Source organism: Andrena cerasifolii, chromosome 6, assembly GCF_050908995.1.
Source record: "Andrena cerasifolii isolate SP2316 chromosome 6, iyAndCera1_principal, whole genome shotgun sequence".
Taxonomy (NCBI): domain Eukaryota; kingdom Metazoa; phylum Arthropoda; class Insecta; order Hymenoptera; family Andrenidae; genus Andrena; species Andrena cerasifolii.
In genome coordinates, this window is record NC_135123.1 from 11,429,197 (window position 1) to 11,445,617 (window position 16,421).

General features: G+C 34.9%; 1 protein-coding gene and 1 pseudogene across 4 annotated transcripts; one reads left to right on the forward strand and one right to left on the reverse strand.

The window, feature by feature from the left end:
• Positions 1-1,924: 1,924 nt before the first annotated feature.
• Positions 1,925-4,693, reverse strand: LOC143370072 (uncharacterized; annotated as a pseudogene).
• Positions 4,276-16,225, forward strand: Usp7 (Ubiquitin-specific protease 7). Of its 4 annotated transcripts, none has more exons than XM_076813991.1 (18): positions 4,276-4,800; positions 6,029-6,127; positions 6,514-6,789; positions 6,950-7,068; positions 7,288-7,422; positions 7,524-7,718; positions 7,782-7,953; positions 8,041-8,233; positions 8,343-8,496; positions 8,696-8,890; positions 11,511-11,732; positions 12,008-12,302; positions 12,567-12,786; positions 12,863-13,030; positions 13,146-13,650; positions 13,745-13,816; positions 13,879-13,978; positions 14,096-16,225. In XM_076813991.1, exons 1-18 carry the CDS (start codon positions 4,710-4,712, stop codon positions 14,218-14,220), a joined length of 3,336 nt encoding a protein of 1,111 aa, XP_076670106.1. In that variant the 5' UTR covers positions 4,276-4,709; the 3' UTR covers positions 14,221-16,225. The 4 variants fall into 4 exon arrangements, with proteins under 4 accessions (XP_076670106.1, XP_076670104.1, XP_076670103.1 ...); XM_076813989.1 differs by having other exon boundaries at positions 4,560-4,800; positions 14,117-16,225; XM_076813988.1 differs by having other exon boundaries at positions 4,560-4,800; positions 13,885-13,978.
• Positions 16,226-16,421: the final 196 nt, after the last annotated feature.

The following is a 16,421-nucleotide window of genomic DNA, read 5'->3' on the forward strand; positions in this document are numbered from 1 at the left end:
AGTATTAAAGTAGTAACTGATGAAACATTCGAATAAGAAATCGGATGAATTTTAAACGTCTTAATAGGTTGATATGTGTTGAAAATGATTTAGTCAGCGCATACATTCTAATTGCACAGTAATATATTATTTTGCTGTACGGCATGTATTTCATAAGGAACCATATTCAAAGAATATACTAAAACGTTTCGATTTTTAATCAATTCCAAACGGAAGATGAAACATTTCAATCAAACCTTAACACTTTGTTATTGTTTACAGTTTAAAGTGTTACGCTTTGGTGAAAAATTGATCCAACTTGACAAATTCTGACCCAATTAGTAACGAATGGTATTAATAATGAACAAAGTCCAAGATTTGGTGCTGAAAAGAAAACTATTTTTAGTATATTATATTTAGTATATCACTTAATAATTAAATATATTTTTAAAGGTCAACGTAACAACCATATAAATGTGATTAATGTCTTCTTACATTTACAGAGTACGTATACTCTGTCGCTCCTCTTACACAATAATGCATAATAATGTATTAACTTAGGGGCTTAATGTACCGTGTAGAAATATTACAGTATTATATAATACATAAAGCTATATATATCCACAACAATAATTTGATGTTAAATAGTTCATAACATTTAATTACAAAGCAATATATAGACAACTATGAGAAGATCTAGTATTAAATATATATATATATATATACATGTATGTATATTTAGAAAATCAAGCTTTGTTAAACGCTATTCAATCATTGAGGTAAAGTTCAGTGCACAAAAAATTTAACCAAGGCACAGCGTAAACATTGAATACTAAAAAAAAAGTGTAGAACTCCTCTTTAAGAATAACAAAGTAGGTAATCAGAAATTTATAAAATCTATTCGTATCGCTACATGAATGTTTTATATTATATATTTGGTTAAAATTTGTGGTAAAAGATTCTTATTTGTGCTCTAAATTATACTTGTAAGAAAGTTATACAGTATTAATGATAGATTTAATTTATATTTAAGTGTGACAGTGGTAATGCACTGAAAATTGTTCTAAAAAGTTAAATAATGTATCAAATATTTTAAGATAAATGAATTATTAGTCTGCGAAAGCGAAAAAACGATTTATATGTATAACCTCATTTGCTTGTTACATACAGGTTATACTTGCCTCTTATTCGTTCGAAACATTAAAACCTAAAAAAATATGAGCATTAAGGTTACTGTTATTATTAGTATTCAATTTATTTTTATAGTTTCATAACATAACGCGATCTGCATAAAATTTGATAGGTATACGAATAAATAATTGCGATTTTTGTAGAATCTTTACTGCATTTATTACTGTGATAAATTTTCGAATGCATACAATATAATACATCTTTCAGTAAAACCAGAATTCATTTCATTATTTTAAATACAAACAGAAGTGGCTAAAATATAATAATTTTGAATGAGGAACTCGTGATACGTTATACACTCTTTTACATAGTATTTTATCTCTTATTTACAATATAATTACAGTATTTATGGGTATACATACATGGATTGCGGAAATATGATAAAAATTTAAATAAATTCAACGAATTTTTAATGGGATGGGATATAATTACATAATGAATAACCCAGACATCTTAGAGACATTAAAGACCATTAAAGACGTCTGAAGCCAGACTAGAGTTCGGAGCGATTAATTTCAGTGTTGGAGGGGGAAACACCTACAGGAGGGGTGGTAATGGGTGCGTGAACTGACGGCAGCGCCAAGCCAGCTAAGTGGCGCTAACGCGAAGCCAACCACGATCAACCAGCGTCGACAATCTATTTCCCGGCGACGCTGGTTGGCCGTGGTTAGCTTCGCGTTGGCGCCATTTGGCTGGCTTGGCGCTGCCGTCAGTTCACGCACCATTACCACCCCTCCTGTAGGTGTTTCCCCTTTCACCACTGAGACTTAAACCCGCCGAACCCTGAGTAGAGATCCCAAATCCCAAAGTTTGTTCCCCCATAGTAATGGCCACGAATCTTCCAAACGGCCTGGGTCACGGTGACCCAGTGTGGTGTTTGAGGGTTAAATAACTGCTGCGAAAAATGCGTAAAACATACACACTTTTAGTTGCATATAATTGAAGGAGGGCTCTTGTAAGAACGTAAAAAGCATGTTCACTGTGAGCTTCGATAGACATATTATTCCATCTATCCGCTGATTCTTGGCATAATCGCAAAAAATGGTCGCTTTAGGAACAAACTAATGTCAAAATTATTGTTAACGATCACAGCTTTCAGACTATCAGATAATGGAAAGTTATTAAAACATTGTTAGGTGATGTATTTATTTAGTACTTTTCGATATGGAAAGTTTGTGGTAACAGCAAGGAATCGTGACAAAGAGCCATGCTGCTTTCATGTTACAAAATATTTTTGACATACATATGCAAAGATCTCTGCAAGCGTGTAAACCAATTAAACAGATATCCGAGTGTTCACAGCAGCTGTATTTAACGTGTCCTAATGGATCTGAATACACTTTTCTCTGTCTGCTCTAAGCATTATTTATGTTTGTTTGATTTCTTTCTAATCCAAGAACTTGGTAGCCATACAAATCATACAGTAATTGACAAATGTATCCCTGGAATGAGAAAGTATTACGCGGCAAGTTATATAAAATATAAATAGCACTTTTTAATTATTGGTATTGCCTTTAATTAATAATGGGTATATATCTCTTATCAACAAGAACTTTAAAATTCTCTGGCGCGCATTGCGTATGTACCAAATGGGTCAAGTATGTATATTCCTTCGTCAATCTTTCTTAATTTTTGTACAACGAAGTCATTGAGTTCTTGATTTTCTAAAGTTTGTAACGTATTCAACCATTCTTTTGGAAATAAATCGAGCTAACCACTGGTTAATAGATTTGTGACCGGAGAATTATAAACTGTGTTTCAAGGAATAGATTCAACGTGTCCAAGAAATAATTATTTTCTGTACATTTGCTTATACACACCATCTAATACAAGATAAAGAAAGAACTATATTTTACTAACATCCACCCTTTAATTTTACTACTTCGTTCCTGAACCATGTATAATAACTCGAAAAGTTGTAGATTTTATATTTATTGTACGAAAACTACATACATTATTGACAATGTATTTGTAACGTCCGCAAAATAACGAAAAATAGTTTTAATTTTATTCAGATGATTAAAGTCGTTAAATAAATTTGTCACGATTTAAATAAATGAAATAGAAATTATCAGAAAGAAATATGCGCCTTGCAATTAATATATATAGTACTACACAGATGATTTTGAAGTTCTTTAGAATTATTCGTAAGCATGGGGTGAGTTGAGTCTAGTAAGAGCATACTCTGTTGACAGACTTTAAAAAATTCCAAAGATTAATATGCGATATCGCTAGCGTATATAAAATTTTTCGCAACATTTTAAATCCGATCTGTACTTTTTTATTCTCACGTTTTTCTATTCAGGGTAGAACTAAATAATGAAATACGTGTATTTTGTTACAGTCAAAATGTTATATAATTCTTTGCGCGTGTGTGCGCCCGTGTATGCATGCAAGTTGCGCGATTGGATCGACGCGGCAAAGCGAAAACCGATTTGAAAAGACGCGAGAAGGGAATTAATGCTGGGCAATTGAAAATGTTTGCCAGGCGTGAACACGACTGCGGGACACGTCTATAAAACGATTCTCAAAATTATTCTCGTTTCTTCATTCCTCGGTTATGAAATACAAAGCCGCGTTCCTCGCCTAGCCTTCGTGAACTGTTTTTCCACGCGCGCCGTAAGTTTTTGAATTTGCCGCGTCGGCGGAACGAAACGGCCCGTCGAGTGTGCCATCTGATGAGCGGGAAAGACTCCGTGCCCTATACGAATTGCATGCAGAACAGTTAGGCAGGCAGGAGATCAGTGCGGTCCGTCGCCATTTTGTTTATTTTCGCGTAAAAGAGATCCGAGAGGCGATCATCCAAGCAGATCGTCCTGTCTTCGTCCGCGAAAACGTCAGCTGAGTGTATCGGTGGCCACGCTAGACACCTGGAAGCACCGTCAGGGAGACTGATACGCACGGTGACCTGTTGGCAGAGGTTGGAATAGATATTAAGATTAAGACGCAAAGGAGTCGTGGTTCGGGAGAAGTACGTAGGTCTCCCGATTAGTAGCGCGCCGGTCCCGCGGTGCGGAAACCGTTTCTCGGATCGGCCGAGAAAGAGCGAGGGAGTACTTTACGGGGAGCGCGAAGTGGGAGCAGGACAGGTGCCACGAGAGTAAGAAAAGAAACAGCCGTGGCGACAAGAGGAGGAAGAACGTAAGAATTACGAAAATATCGCACGAGGCTGGAATATATGCTGTGGGCGTCCCCCGAAAAAGCGGGGGCACTTGATAGTCGCAGAAATTGGGCGCATCGCAAGCAAATATCAATCGTCGTCTTGCGGTAAAACAACGTCGCTGTCGAGTCGCGGTGGTAGTGACGCGAGCCCGGTTGAACCGATTGGAAGCGAGCGGCCCGAGGAAAGCTCGCCCGAGGAGAAGTCGCCTTTCGCCCTCGACGAGAATAGTCGGCGCATCGAACGACAACAATCAATTCGCGCCCGAGATTCGTTTGTGGTTACACCAGTTCAACTACCTTCGGAAGTAACCTCGACGGCGGAAGCCGCCTCCGAGGTTTCCGGCGCAATCAAGACGACCATCAATATCGGCACTGCGATGAACCACGTTAACGACCAGGAAAGCCTTAAGCAGCTTAAACTGGTACCGATTCAGGTCAATGAAGTCGAGGAAATGGACACACAAGAAGGTATTCTTCACCTTCCTTTCCTTCGCTTTGTTTAAATTTTTTACACTTTTATCGCCAGTTTCATATGTCTCTGTTTTTGCTTTGAAGGTTATAGGAATTATTTCTAACTTCACCTTCGTATGCACTTACCCAATTAGGTCTCCCCTTTTCCGCGAAATATTTTCCTCTCAGTTACCAGAATTTTCATTCAAAATAAGTGCATGTATTTAGATTGGGGCAGAGCTACATCTTCTGTTTCTAATCATTTTTCTCTGATGTTTTCAAGTTTGTGAACGATCGTGTTTGTTGGATCCTTTATTAGAGTAAATATCATAAGATATCATGCAAATTTATTAAATACTGTATACATATGTATGTGTTTTTGCACAGCAATACTATATATTATATACATGTAAGTATAAGGCGTCTCGCATACATTGTTACAAGCTATCTTCTCTAAAACTATCAAAGTCAATGATAAAATCTGTTTCCATGACTTTTATGGTCCACTATGATATTTTTATGACAACTCGAGTATTGTCGTCAAATCTGCCAAATAGGACAGAGGAACGTTATAAACTTTTCTATTTTGCATATTTACTTTAGAATCCACATGGAAATACTAAGATTTATATATAATTTTGTGTGGAAAAGTTAAAGAGGAGATACCATATATAATGGAACAGTACTGATATTTCATTTGTTATGTCGAAGAGTGTAATGTGATATGAGAACAACGAAACAACTTTTGTTGCTGTTTTCTATAGTTTTGGAAAAGGAAAACAGTTTGTAATATCGCTGTACGCATATTGTACATGTTGAAAGTGTGTTTCATTTAAGAACAGTTCAAATGGATTTTTATATATTTATAGCATTCCATATACATGTATGGTTAATCGTAGGTCTTCATTTGATGAAAGCCTTCATCTGTCTTTTAATCATGTCATAATGATTTGACACAGCATTTCGCATCAGACATTTATATAAATTACTATATGGATATTTTTATAACTTGGCTTTTTTAAGATCTTCATAAAGTATTAAGTGAATATTGTAGTTCTATAGTTATCTATGGTGCATAGAGAACTTACCATTACTTTCACAACATATAACCCTTAATGTACAACAGATACAAAGTATATTCTTGTCAGCATTTCGCATATTCTCCTTTCTATGCAAAGCCGTCTATAATTTCTCTTATTCGTTTTATTTTGAAGGAGACATATTTATGCATATTTTAATTTTTTAGAAACACCAAACGATGGTGGAGGAGATGGCAATGATACCAGCCCTATGAACGGAGAATCGGACGTAGCTTGTATAGTTCAAGATCATGAAATGGAAGGGGGTAAGATAAAAATGCCATTGCATTGGTAGAACTTTTTCCGAAAACAGAAATTATTCTGAATCCATTTACAAGAAATTTAATAGGACTTGTACCGTGACAATTCGGATTTGAATGCGTATCAATAAATTGTGCAGTTGCACTTCTTTGAAACGTGCAGTTGCACTTCTTAGCATTTTGTTAGGTGTATAATCGAGAAGCGCACTTGTATATGCTTACGTTCGAGTAGTTCGTACTGAATGTTAGAAATAGACTGAATGCTCCTAAATAGATGTTCCATTGTTGTATCATGGAATGTGATACCAGTTACGATAGATTGAAATATTACACTAAATTAAAGCGTGAATGGGAATCGGTACATATTAATGTTGGTTTTCGTTCCTTGTTAGACGACGCAAGACCAGAAGCATCATTTCGCTACACAGTAGAAAATGTTTCTAAATTGAAGGATACTCAGTTGTCACCTGCATGTTATGTTCGCAATTTGCCATGGAGAATAATGGTAATGCCAAGGGCAAGTCAGACACAAGAAAGATCACCTCAAAGATCGCTTGGTTTTTTCCTTCAATGTAACGGGGAAAGTGATTCCGCCTCCTGGAGTTGTTACGCAATGGCAGATCTTCGATTGCTGCCTTGTAAGGAAGGCCAAGAAGTATTTTGCAGAAGTTAGTATGTCATAATATGTTGATATTTCATCCCCCACCCCAAGTATTATCCTCTTCGTTTGAACTTTAGATTGGTTCCTCGCACCTCGTATATTATAATATTTCAGTATTACGATTCTATATCCTTGGATATACTTAAGTGTATGGATTCTTATTTTAGAGATTCAACATCTATTCTATAACAAAGAAAATGATTGGGGATTTAGTCATTTTATGACATGGCAGGATGTCTTGGATCCTGATAAAGGTTTTATTAAAGATGATTCTATTACACTTGAGGTTAGTGATGCGTAGTGTTTTAAAATAATGTATAAAATTAATCGCGTTCTAAAGATGTATAGCAATCGTGGCTCTTTGACTTAACAATACTCTTTAAACGAGTTTTAGATAGTTCTCCATTCTTATAAGTTAATCTCTCGAAATAATTTTGGAAAATTTAAACGCTATTGATTATTTGGTGTACACGATCTTTTTCTCATATCTGATTCTTTGAAATAGGTTCATGTAATGGCTGATGCCCCACACGGTGTCAGTTGGGATAGCAAAAAACATACAGGATTTGTAGGTTTAAAAAATCAAGGTGCTACATGTTATATGAATTCATTGCTTCAAACTTTGTATTTTACTAATCAGGTAAGTTAACTGCGAATTTAGAATGGCCCTTAAGAATTTTGTGCCTGTTGAATTAAAAAGTTTGTACAAATGTGTGAAAATACCTGTACGTTTGTTTTCAGTTACGCAAAGCAGTGTACAAGATGCCAACAGAAAGCGATGATTCTAGCAAGAGCGTCGCTTTGGCTTTACAAAGGGTTTTTCATGAATTGCAATTCTCTGATAAGCCAGTAGGTACAAAGAAGCTAACCAAAAGTTTTGGTTGGGAAACATTGGATTCTTTCATGCAGCATGATGTACAAGAATTTTTACGAGTGGTAAGGGAATGATATAATTTACCATCGACGCTTTGTTTTTGTTTTTACTAATAACTGCTTTAGCTTTTAGATAAGTTGGAAAGCAAAATGAAAGGAACATGCGTAGAGGGTACTGTACCAAAATTATTCGAAGGGAAAATGGTATCATTTATCAAATGTAAAAATATTGATTACAAATCAACTAGAGTTGAAACTTTCTATGATATACAGTTAAATATAAAGGGCAAGAAAAATAGTGAGTATTCGGAGAGATATCTTCGTTGCCGTTCGAGTCAAAGTTATATTGTTCATTGAAATACATTGAGATTTACCCTTATTTTAGTTTATGAATCTTTCAATGACTATGTGAGCACTGAAAGTCTAGATGGTGATAACAAATATGATGCGGGAGAACATGGATTACAAGAAGCAGAAAAAGGTGTTATCTTTCAATCATTTCCTCCAGTTTTACATTTACATTTAATGCGATTTCAGTATGATCCACTAACAGATTGTTCTGTCAAATTCAATGACAGGTAAGCAGTATTAAAGTGGTGTTAAATCATTTGCAATAAATTTATCTTTTGCTATGTTTTTCACTTTTAAAAAATGTATATATATATATGTATATTTTATTCTACGAAGGTTTGAATTCTATGACAAAATAAGTCTTGGCAAATATTTACAAAATAAAGAAGCAACGAGTGCAGATTATACATTGCACGCAGTCTTAGTTCACAGCGGAGATAATCATGGTGGACATTATGTTGTATTTATCAATCCAGCCGGCGATGGAAAAGTATGTACATCTGTTATATTTTCATTTCAGAAGTGTAGCTTTCTATAGAATAGCTCGTAAATGGAGATGCGCATAAATATTGTTGGAGCATGCTATTTATGTAATATATTTTTAAACAGTATCTCGCTTTTACTGCCGATTATCATTCGACAGAGAATGCATACAAGTGTGATTAATTAAATGTTTAATCTTGAAACAGTGGTGCAAATTCGACGACGATGTCGTCTCGAGGTGTACAAAACAGGAAGCCATTGAGCATAATTATGGTGGTCAAGATGAGGACATGTCTGTGGGTGTGAAACATTGTACGAACGCGTATATGTTGGTGTACATAAGGAACTCTGAGTTGGAAAACGTCTTGCAAGAAGTTAAGGAAGAGGATATACCTCAAGAGGTCAGAAACGTCCTTCAAAGAGAGCTTTCCCAGGAGTTGAGCGACATTGAACGTGACAAAGACGCGACTGACTCAGTTAAAGACTCACACACAGAGACTACGACTCTTACTCTTCGTCCGTGCACGCAAAATCCTCGAAATCCAAATCTCTATATTCATGATTTTTAAGCGACAGATGTCATGCAAAGAGCTGGAAAGAGTTGTAAATTGCTTGCATTGTTTTCCGATGGAACTCTCTTCCCACTTCTTAAATATGTTTTAAGCTAATTAGCTCATAGTATATGAGACCATCAGATTCATAAAACATTTACATCGAGTTAAACGCAAAAATGAAATGGGTTTAACGAAATAGGAACGTATTCGAATAAATTCAATATTTTGGATATATCAATTAATCAGAAAATAAGATCTACAAATTAAATTTAATAAATTAATATTTTTTTTAGCACCTATATATACATACACATATATTTTCAAATATTTGTTATAAAATTTCTCTTAATATTTTTTAATGAACAGAAATTTATAGTGTTATCAGCTTACTGGCTGTTATATCACCAAATGTTGATACTAATATACATTGTGTCCATATTCAGATACGACATGTTCTATGTAATATGTCATACTTGATCATTTTTAAAGTGTCACGCGCGCATTACTCTGCTGATATTTATTAACCGCGATGATAAGAAAATTTCATTATATTACATTCAATCGAGTAATCGAGCATCTACATAAAAGGGATATTTCATCCTGACATGACGAGCATCGGATGTAAAATTTTGTATCACTCTTTCTCCGAGATGTATCTGACGAGGTAGACTTTTAATAATTCCTGGTATATAGAGATTTGTTTCATTCGAATGAAAATATTTTTAACTTTTTGACAGAGGATTTTTTTTGTACGGACGATTGAGTCATGTAAAAATGAAATTTTTGTTAATTCTTTTAACTTATTTCTTTCGTTATTTAAATTTTTCATGCCGGTATATATTAGTTGACTGAGAGTTATACAGCTATACTTAATGTACGCGTTGCACTTGAGTTACTATGAAGAAAAAGCAAAAAAAATGAATTACAATCGGGTTGACATAGAATCCTGATTATTAGGCTATTAATCATGGTGAGCCTTAGAACAGTTTTGAAATGTTTATTGTAATAAATATTGTACAATATTATATCTAAAACGAATAATTGTATTGTAGTATTCTAAAGCTTTGGATGAAAAATGCACAGACATATCGCAGAGTAGATTGAAAATGTGTGAATAACTATAAGAAGAATAAGGGCAGGAAAGACTTATTAGTTAATATAGTGAGATAAATATTAAAAAGTCTAATTTGAAGCAATGAGTTTCAACTCATAAAACAGATAACATTGAAAGAAAAGGGAAAAAAAAGAGAAGAGTGAACAATAAGTAGAGTTTATTAATAATATCGGCTTCTTCCTTAATACGTCTTCTACGGTGTGTTTGTTATTTAATGAAGGTCGTTTAGTAAGTGAGACGAAATGTGATTTATATTATCAGATCCGTGATTTTCGTAAATTAATAACTGAATCAACGTTAATAATAAAGTATAGGATATCGAGCCTTCTAATAAGGTCTGAATCAATTAATCGAGTCGTTAATTCATTAAATTTTGTCAATGTTAATAGTCACTATGACCATCAACAGATTCTACCTATTTATTTGTTGTTACATATTAATAAATAGAAAAAAAACTCAATGCATCATCGACAGAGTGAATACTTCATAACTATAAAGTACCTATAAATACTATGATAATATTTTAGACATAAAAGGAATGAAAAAGTATGGAATAAACTGTTGAATACTAGAAAAAATTGAGAAATAGAATTCACGCTAGTTGATTCGTAACCACTTTTAATTTCTATCTACTGAAATTTACAGCTGTATCTTTCGTTTAAAACATATCTGTATACGAGCAATTTAAAGTGTATAAAAGCATCTCCACACTACTACGGTTATACATTACATATTTTATTATTATTCGGCATAAATGATGGTCATGTATTTAGAAAATGTTACTCGTTTGGCACAGGCGTGATAATTTTGTGTGTTATAAGTGACATCGATACGAGTAATATTCCCATTTCAAATGAAATGTGTAATAAACAGACGATGTGTTGTAGTTTCATTAAAATTAGTGATCGAGCTGATTAAGCATTGGCCAGCTTTGTAACATGCAATCGTAGAGCTCGTAAGTACCATCTAAGAAATCAAAATATCATTCCTGTGAATACAATATACTTACTAACGTCCAGAAAGATAAATTACATGCACCCCACTAAATTTATCTATAACAAATTCAAAGTACAGTACATGATCCCATCATTCACGGCTGAATAATTTTCATTGTGTAATTGTTTGACTCAGTAGTCTGTATTGCGGCAGATGAACAAAATTAAAATTACATAAATGAGAAGTACAATTCATTCTTTTGATGATTCGAATACTATTTGTTCTCGAATCACAAAAGCATGATACTAGTATGCTGCTTTTCTAAAAATTTCAATTTTAGAAGACAGATGAGGAAAAAAAATTACGAATGAGATGAATTTAGTATACATATGGATAATTTTAATTTTGTTGGTCTAGCTGGTGGAGAGGCTGCAAGAGGAGAAGAGGCTGGAACAAATAAGAAGAAAGGAAAGAACGGAAGCATACTTGTATATAACTGTCAACGTCCTTCTTGAGGATAACTTTGACGGTCACCAAGGGAATGACTTGTATGATCCAGAGCATGCTTTGTATCGTGTGTTTCGCGTACGTAAGCAGTGCACCTTGCACGAGTTTCTCGAATTGCTGAGCGATAGCTTGGTAAGTGTACTCCTTGACAAATCTTTCATCCTATTTCTCTCATCATACTACATTTCAAATAGTTGGTTAATATCGCCACATTTCCGTGACTTTATATGTGATACTAGTTTGGTTTTGTACCGTACTGTTCTGATCGTCTACGAGCACGGTAGGTGATTGAAAACACAATATTTAAGAATGTCTCGAGTATTATATCTTATTCCAATCGACGATGCGAACACAATACTGCTGCCTAATTCGCGGAAGCGTCTAATCTATGGTATCTTTGTCTACAGAAATATCCAACAGAGCAAATTCGTGTGTGGCCATTGAATGTACGTACTAATCAGACCTGTAGACCGATGCCGCTCGAATTAGAACTTGATCTGCAGAAATCTATCTATCAGTGCGCAGAGAATCCAAATGTTTGGACTGTGTTTGTTGAACTTGTTCCCCCAGATTCTGATTTAACAGCATTGCCGCCGTTCGATAAAGACACCGATGTTTTATTATTTTTTAAACTGTACGACCCTAAGAACAGGAAGATCCATTATTGCGGTCATCGTTATATGCCTGTCACAGCGAAAGTCCGTAAGTTTCATTTTAAACAACAGAGAACAGAGAATTCAGGCCGATACGTTTCTCGATATAACTATTTATTAAGTGGAATTGTTTAAAGTGACGTTAGAAATTGTATGTATTCTATGCTGTTAACGTATTTCTTACGATACTACTTATAGATCCTCCGGAAGTATTTCAGTTGCATCCTCATTTAGGACACGTGTTTTTGATTGTTAATCTAAACCTTTTATTTTCACGACAGTGGAGAATAATTTTTATGACGATTTTGTACAGAGGAACTTATACCGATTTTAAATGAAAGGGCTGGATTCCCACCGGGTACAGAATTAGCGCTTTACGAAGAAATCAAGCCGAACTTGATTGAAAAGATAGAGAACTTAACAGAGCCGTTAGAAAAGGTCCTTGACGAATTAATGGATGGGGACATTATTGTTTTCGAAAAGGAAGGAGATAATCAAATGTACGAGCTTCCAACGTGTAGAGAATACTTCAAGTAAGTTACGTAAATAGTTACAGGAATCTATACCGCCACGAGGGACAGCTGTATGTGAATTTGATTTGCATTTCAGGGACCTATTCTATAGAGTAGAAGTTACGTTTTGTGATAAAACGATTCCTAATGATCCAGGCTTCACACTGGAGCTCTCGCTAAGAATGACATACGATCAGATGGCAAAAGCTGTGGCGCAACGAGTTGGCACAGACCCGTATCTTTTGCAGTTCTTTAAATGCCAAAAGTAAGAACCTGCAGATTTGTATAACAGAATAGGCTTTTGTTTATTCGAAGCGTTCGCAGATATTATTAATAATTGTAATCCGTATGTACGAGAACTTTATTCCGTTTATTTATAGTTATAAAGACTCGCCCGGACATCCATTGAAATGCACATTCGAAGGCTCGCTGAAAGATTTGGTTTCTTATTGCAAACCGAAGCTGAAAAAGTTGTATTACCAGCAGCTCAGTATTAGAGTAAACGAGCTTGAGAACAAGAAGCAATTTAAGTGTATATGGGTCGGTCCGTCTCTTAAAGAAGAGAAAGAGATTATTCTTTATCCTAATAAAAATGGAACTGTAGCTACTTTGCTGGAAGAAGCTACGAAGCAGGTGGAGTTATCTGAGAATGGATCTGGGAAGTTAAGAATACTAGAAATGACTTGTAGTAAACTGTCGCCTGGCCCGAGAGAAGATGTACGCTTAGAAAATTTAAATATGTCTGTGACAAAATTATACAGGATAGAAGAGATTCCAAACGACGAGTTAAATTTAGCAGAGGACGAGATGTTGATCCCTGTCGCGCACTTTCATAAGGAGGTTTTCTCAACATTTGGTATTCCCTTTTTCTTTAAAGTTAAACAAGTAAGCAGACTCGAATGGACAATGAAGTATGTTTCTCAATGGGCACACTAGCTTTGCAAATATAAACGCTCTGGTTGTTCACGTGTGTTCGCAGGGCGAGCCTTTCCCGCAGATGAAGGAAAGACTATTGAAGAAGCTGGGAGTACAGGAGAAGGAATTCGAAAAGGTAGGTGTCCCCCATCTAATTTTCTTTGATAGTTTATGAGAATTCATAAAAAAACTTTGAAGTTTAAGTTCGCGTTGGTGACAATGGGTAAACCACACTTTATTGTGGATTCACCAGAATACTGCGTGGATCTCGCAGATTTCCGTACTCGTCCAAGTCAGAGTAAGTGTATCAAACAGCACCGAAACTGAATAGAGATTAGTTGACTTAAGTAAAGTATCGTATGATCTTTGTAGTATAAAGTTTTAAATTGACGCTGACAAAGAATAAACTTTGTAGTTTATGCACTTTTAAACGTAGGCACATCGCAACACAGGCCTTGGCTCGGCTTGGAACATGTCAACAAAGCGCCAAAGCGCTCTCGTATCAACTACCTCGAAAAGGCCATTAAGATTTACAATTAAAATTTTCATCACACGAAGAGGAGATAACATTAGGCAGGCACTCATATAATTTATACGACTCTATAGTAAGAAAGCGACGTCTGACACACAATGGTTGGAAATGCGTTTATGTATTCGGTTCTTCAGCCAGATAGTGCGCGGTTTTAATATTATGATCATGTTAACGAAAGGTAAATCTACGCTTTGTATACGATGGATTACGAGACTGTATTCAACATGCAATGATACTTTTATGCATCATGGAAGTTATTCCTTTCGAATCGACATGGATTTTACGTAGTGGCTGGATCTATAGTACTACGTCGATTCTACTATGCTCCCGACAACGGATTAAACACGTTTCTATATGCGAAAATCAATATTTTGTGTTTGTAAATATTTTTACTGCTTGATGGCGATCGTTTTAAAAATATTTTCGAAGGCGGTGCTTTTCGATGCGTTCAGTTCTATCAAGAGCAGCAGGGATTTATTTAAACACATAATCCGGTTATAGAAGTGAGAGTGTGGATCGCGCCCGCAGAATAAAGAATGCTCGTGCCAGGAAACGGAGAAGAGGTATTTATAAATGTAGCATAGTACTACCTTCTGTAGAGGAACACCCGAATTTATCAAAATTTCTCGTCATTCGATCCTGCCACGTAAAATCTTTGTATTCATCTAAACTTGATCCAAAGAAACACTGTTGTACTGTTCCACGTGATGTAATACTTAACGCTCATTATCAAAAAAGAATTGTCTACATACTCCTGTTTTATATTATATTCAGGATGTTTGAAACGCAGACTTACAGTTACCTATCCTGTAATCTTGCATTTTCCGCGCGTACTAACGTAACTTTCACGGGAAAGAATGATCAATGTCAACATCTCGTTCGTAATATCATTTCTTAGAGCATGCATCTCTGTTTGTTCATTAAAATATAGTTATCGATACTTAATTCAAGGGGGAAATGTAATCAAAGAAATGCGATATAAAAAGAAAAGAAGAAAATTACTATAAAACACCTGCTATATGATTTGTAATTAAAATTTGAGTTGCCTTCCAAACACCCTGGAGCTTTTTGCGTTTGAATATATTCTTTTTTGTGTGTGTTTTATGCGTCTTTTTCCTATATATTTTACCGAGTCTTTATAAAATTTTGCAAATATATAACAGTAGATTAACATATTCAAGAGGGCAGAGTTTTAATTTAAAAAAAGAAACGCGTCGAGCATAGTAAATAATTTAATTCATCGCATATTGAACCTGTAAGTAAACTATAGCGAAAACACTGCGGGGAGCTAAACTATTATTTAAAAGAGGAAACAATCACTTCACGATTTCATATTTATCGTTATAGGTAGCATCTTCTTCTATTAGATAATATTTTACAGTCTTTTTATTTTTAATTCACCTACATATCATAAATCTACTTCCGAATACCTTTCGCACGAAGACTTGCCACGACATTATACGAGATCTCCTGTTATTTATGAATCGATTTTCTTCAGTGTTTCTCCTGCCTTAACCGTGATTAAAGTCTTTCGTCGTGACGCGTTTAAACTTCATAGCTCCTAAATACCTAAGAGTGTTATTAACTATTGGAAGATGGAGCAATTTATTCAATTTATTTAATAAAATTGTTTTTCTTTCTAAGAGACTAGGTTGTTACGATTTATTATTAAAAGAAACTGAGGTTTTAAAAGTTTTGAAAGCGAGCAGAACTTAAATAATATGTCGAATTAAGAAAATTTAATTCAGTCGAATTAGTTGTTAGTCTGTTAGGGTAATAAATTGCTGCAACTCAGTTGAAACGATAATTTTATAATATATATTATAATATATATATACACACACACATATATATATTATGCAATATATAATTTGAAGAAGCATGTCAGGTATAGCTCTTGTAATAAAAAAGAATTGTCCTGCTTCGCGATGTCACATTTCTATAGCGCATTTCAACATTGGTGAATATTATTATAAACGAACAATACGTATGAAACTTATGCAACCTGAGAAATAACACGAAAACTGGACATGCTAGTTGTGAGGATATACCTATTGCAATACTTTGTAAAAATCTAAACGTGATTGTACAGATAGTTTGACTACTTACAACCGACAATTTTACTGATGTACGTGCTTCAAATGCCGTTGTAAACAGCCAACAGATTACTACGTACTTCTGTTTTCGAAAAATTCATTCTAATTGTTTC

Excerpts from the sequence above, each read along its gene's own strand:
- Usp7 (XM_076813991.1), top strand. The coding sequence starts at position 4,710 with ATGAACCACGTTAACGACCAGGAAAGCCTTAAGCAGCTTAAACTGGTA. Across the intron at positions 8,497-8,695 it reads ATCCAGCCGGCGATGGAAAA|TGGTGCAAATTCGACGACGA; the intron begins GTATGTACATCT and ends ATCTTGAAACAG. Across the intron at positions 13,979-14,095 it reads CCGTACTCGTCCAAGTCAGA|TTTATGCACTTTTAAACGTA; the intron begins GTAAGTGTATCA and ends TAAACTTTGTAG.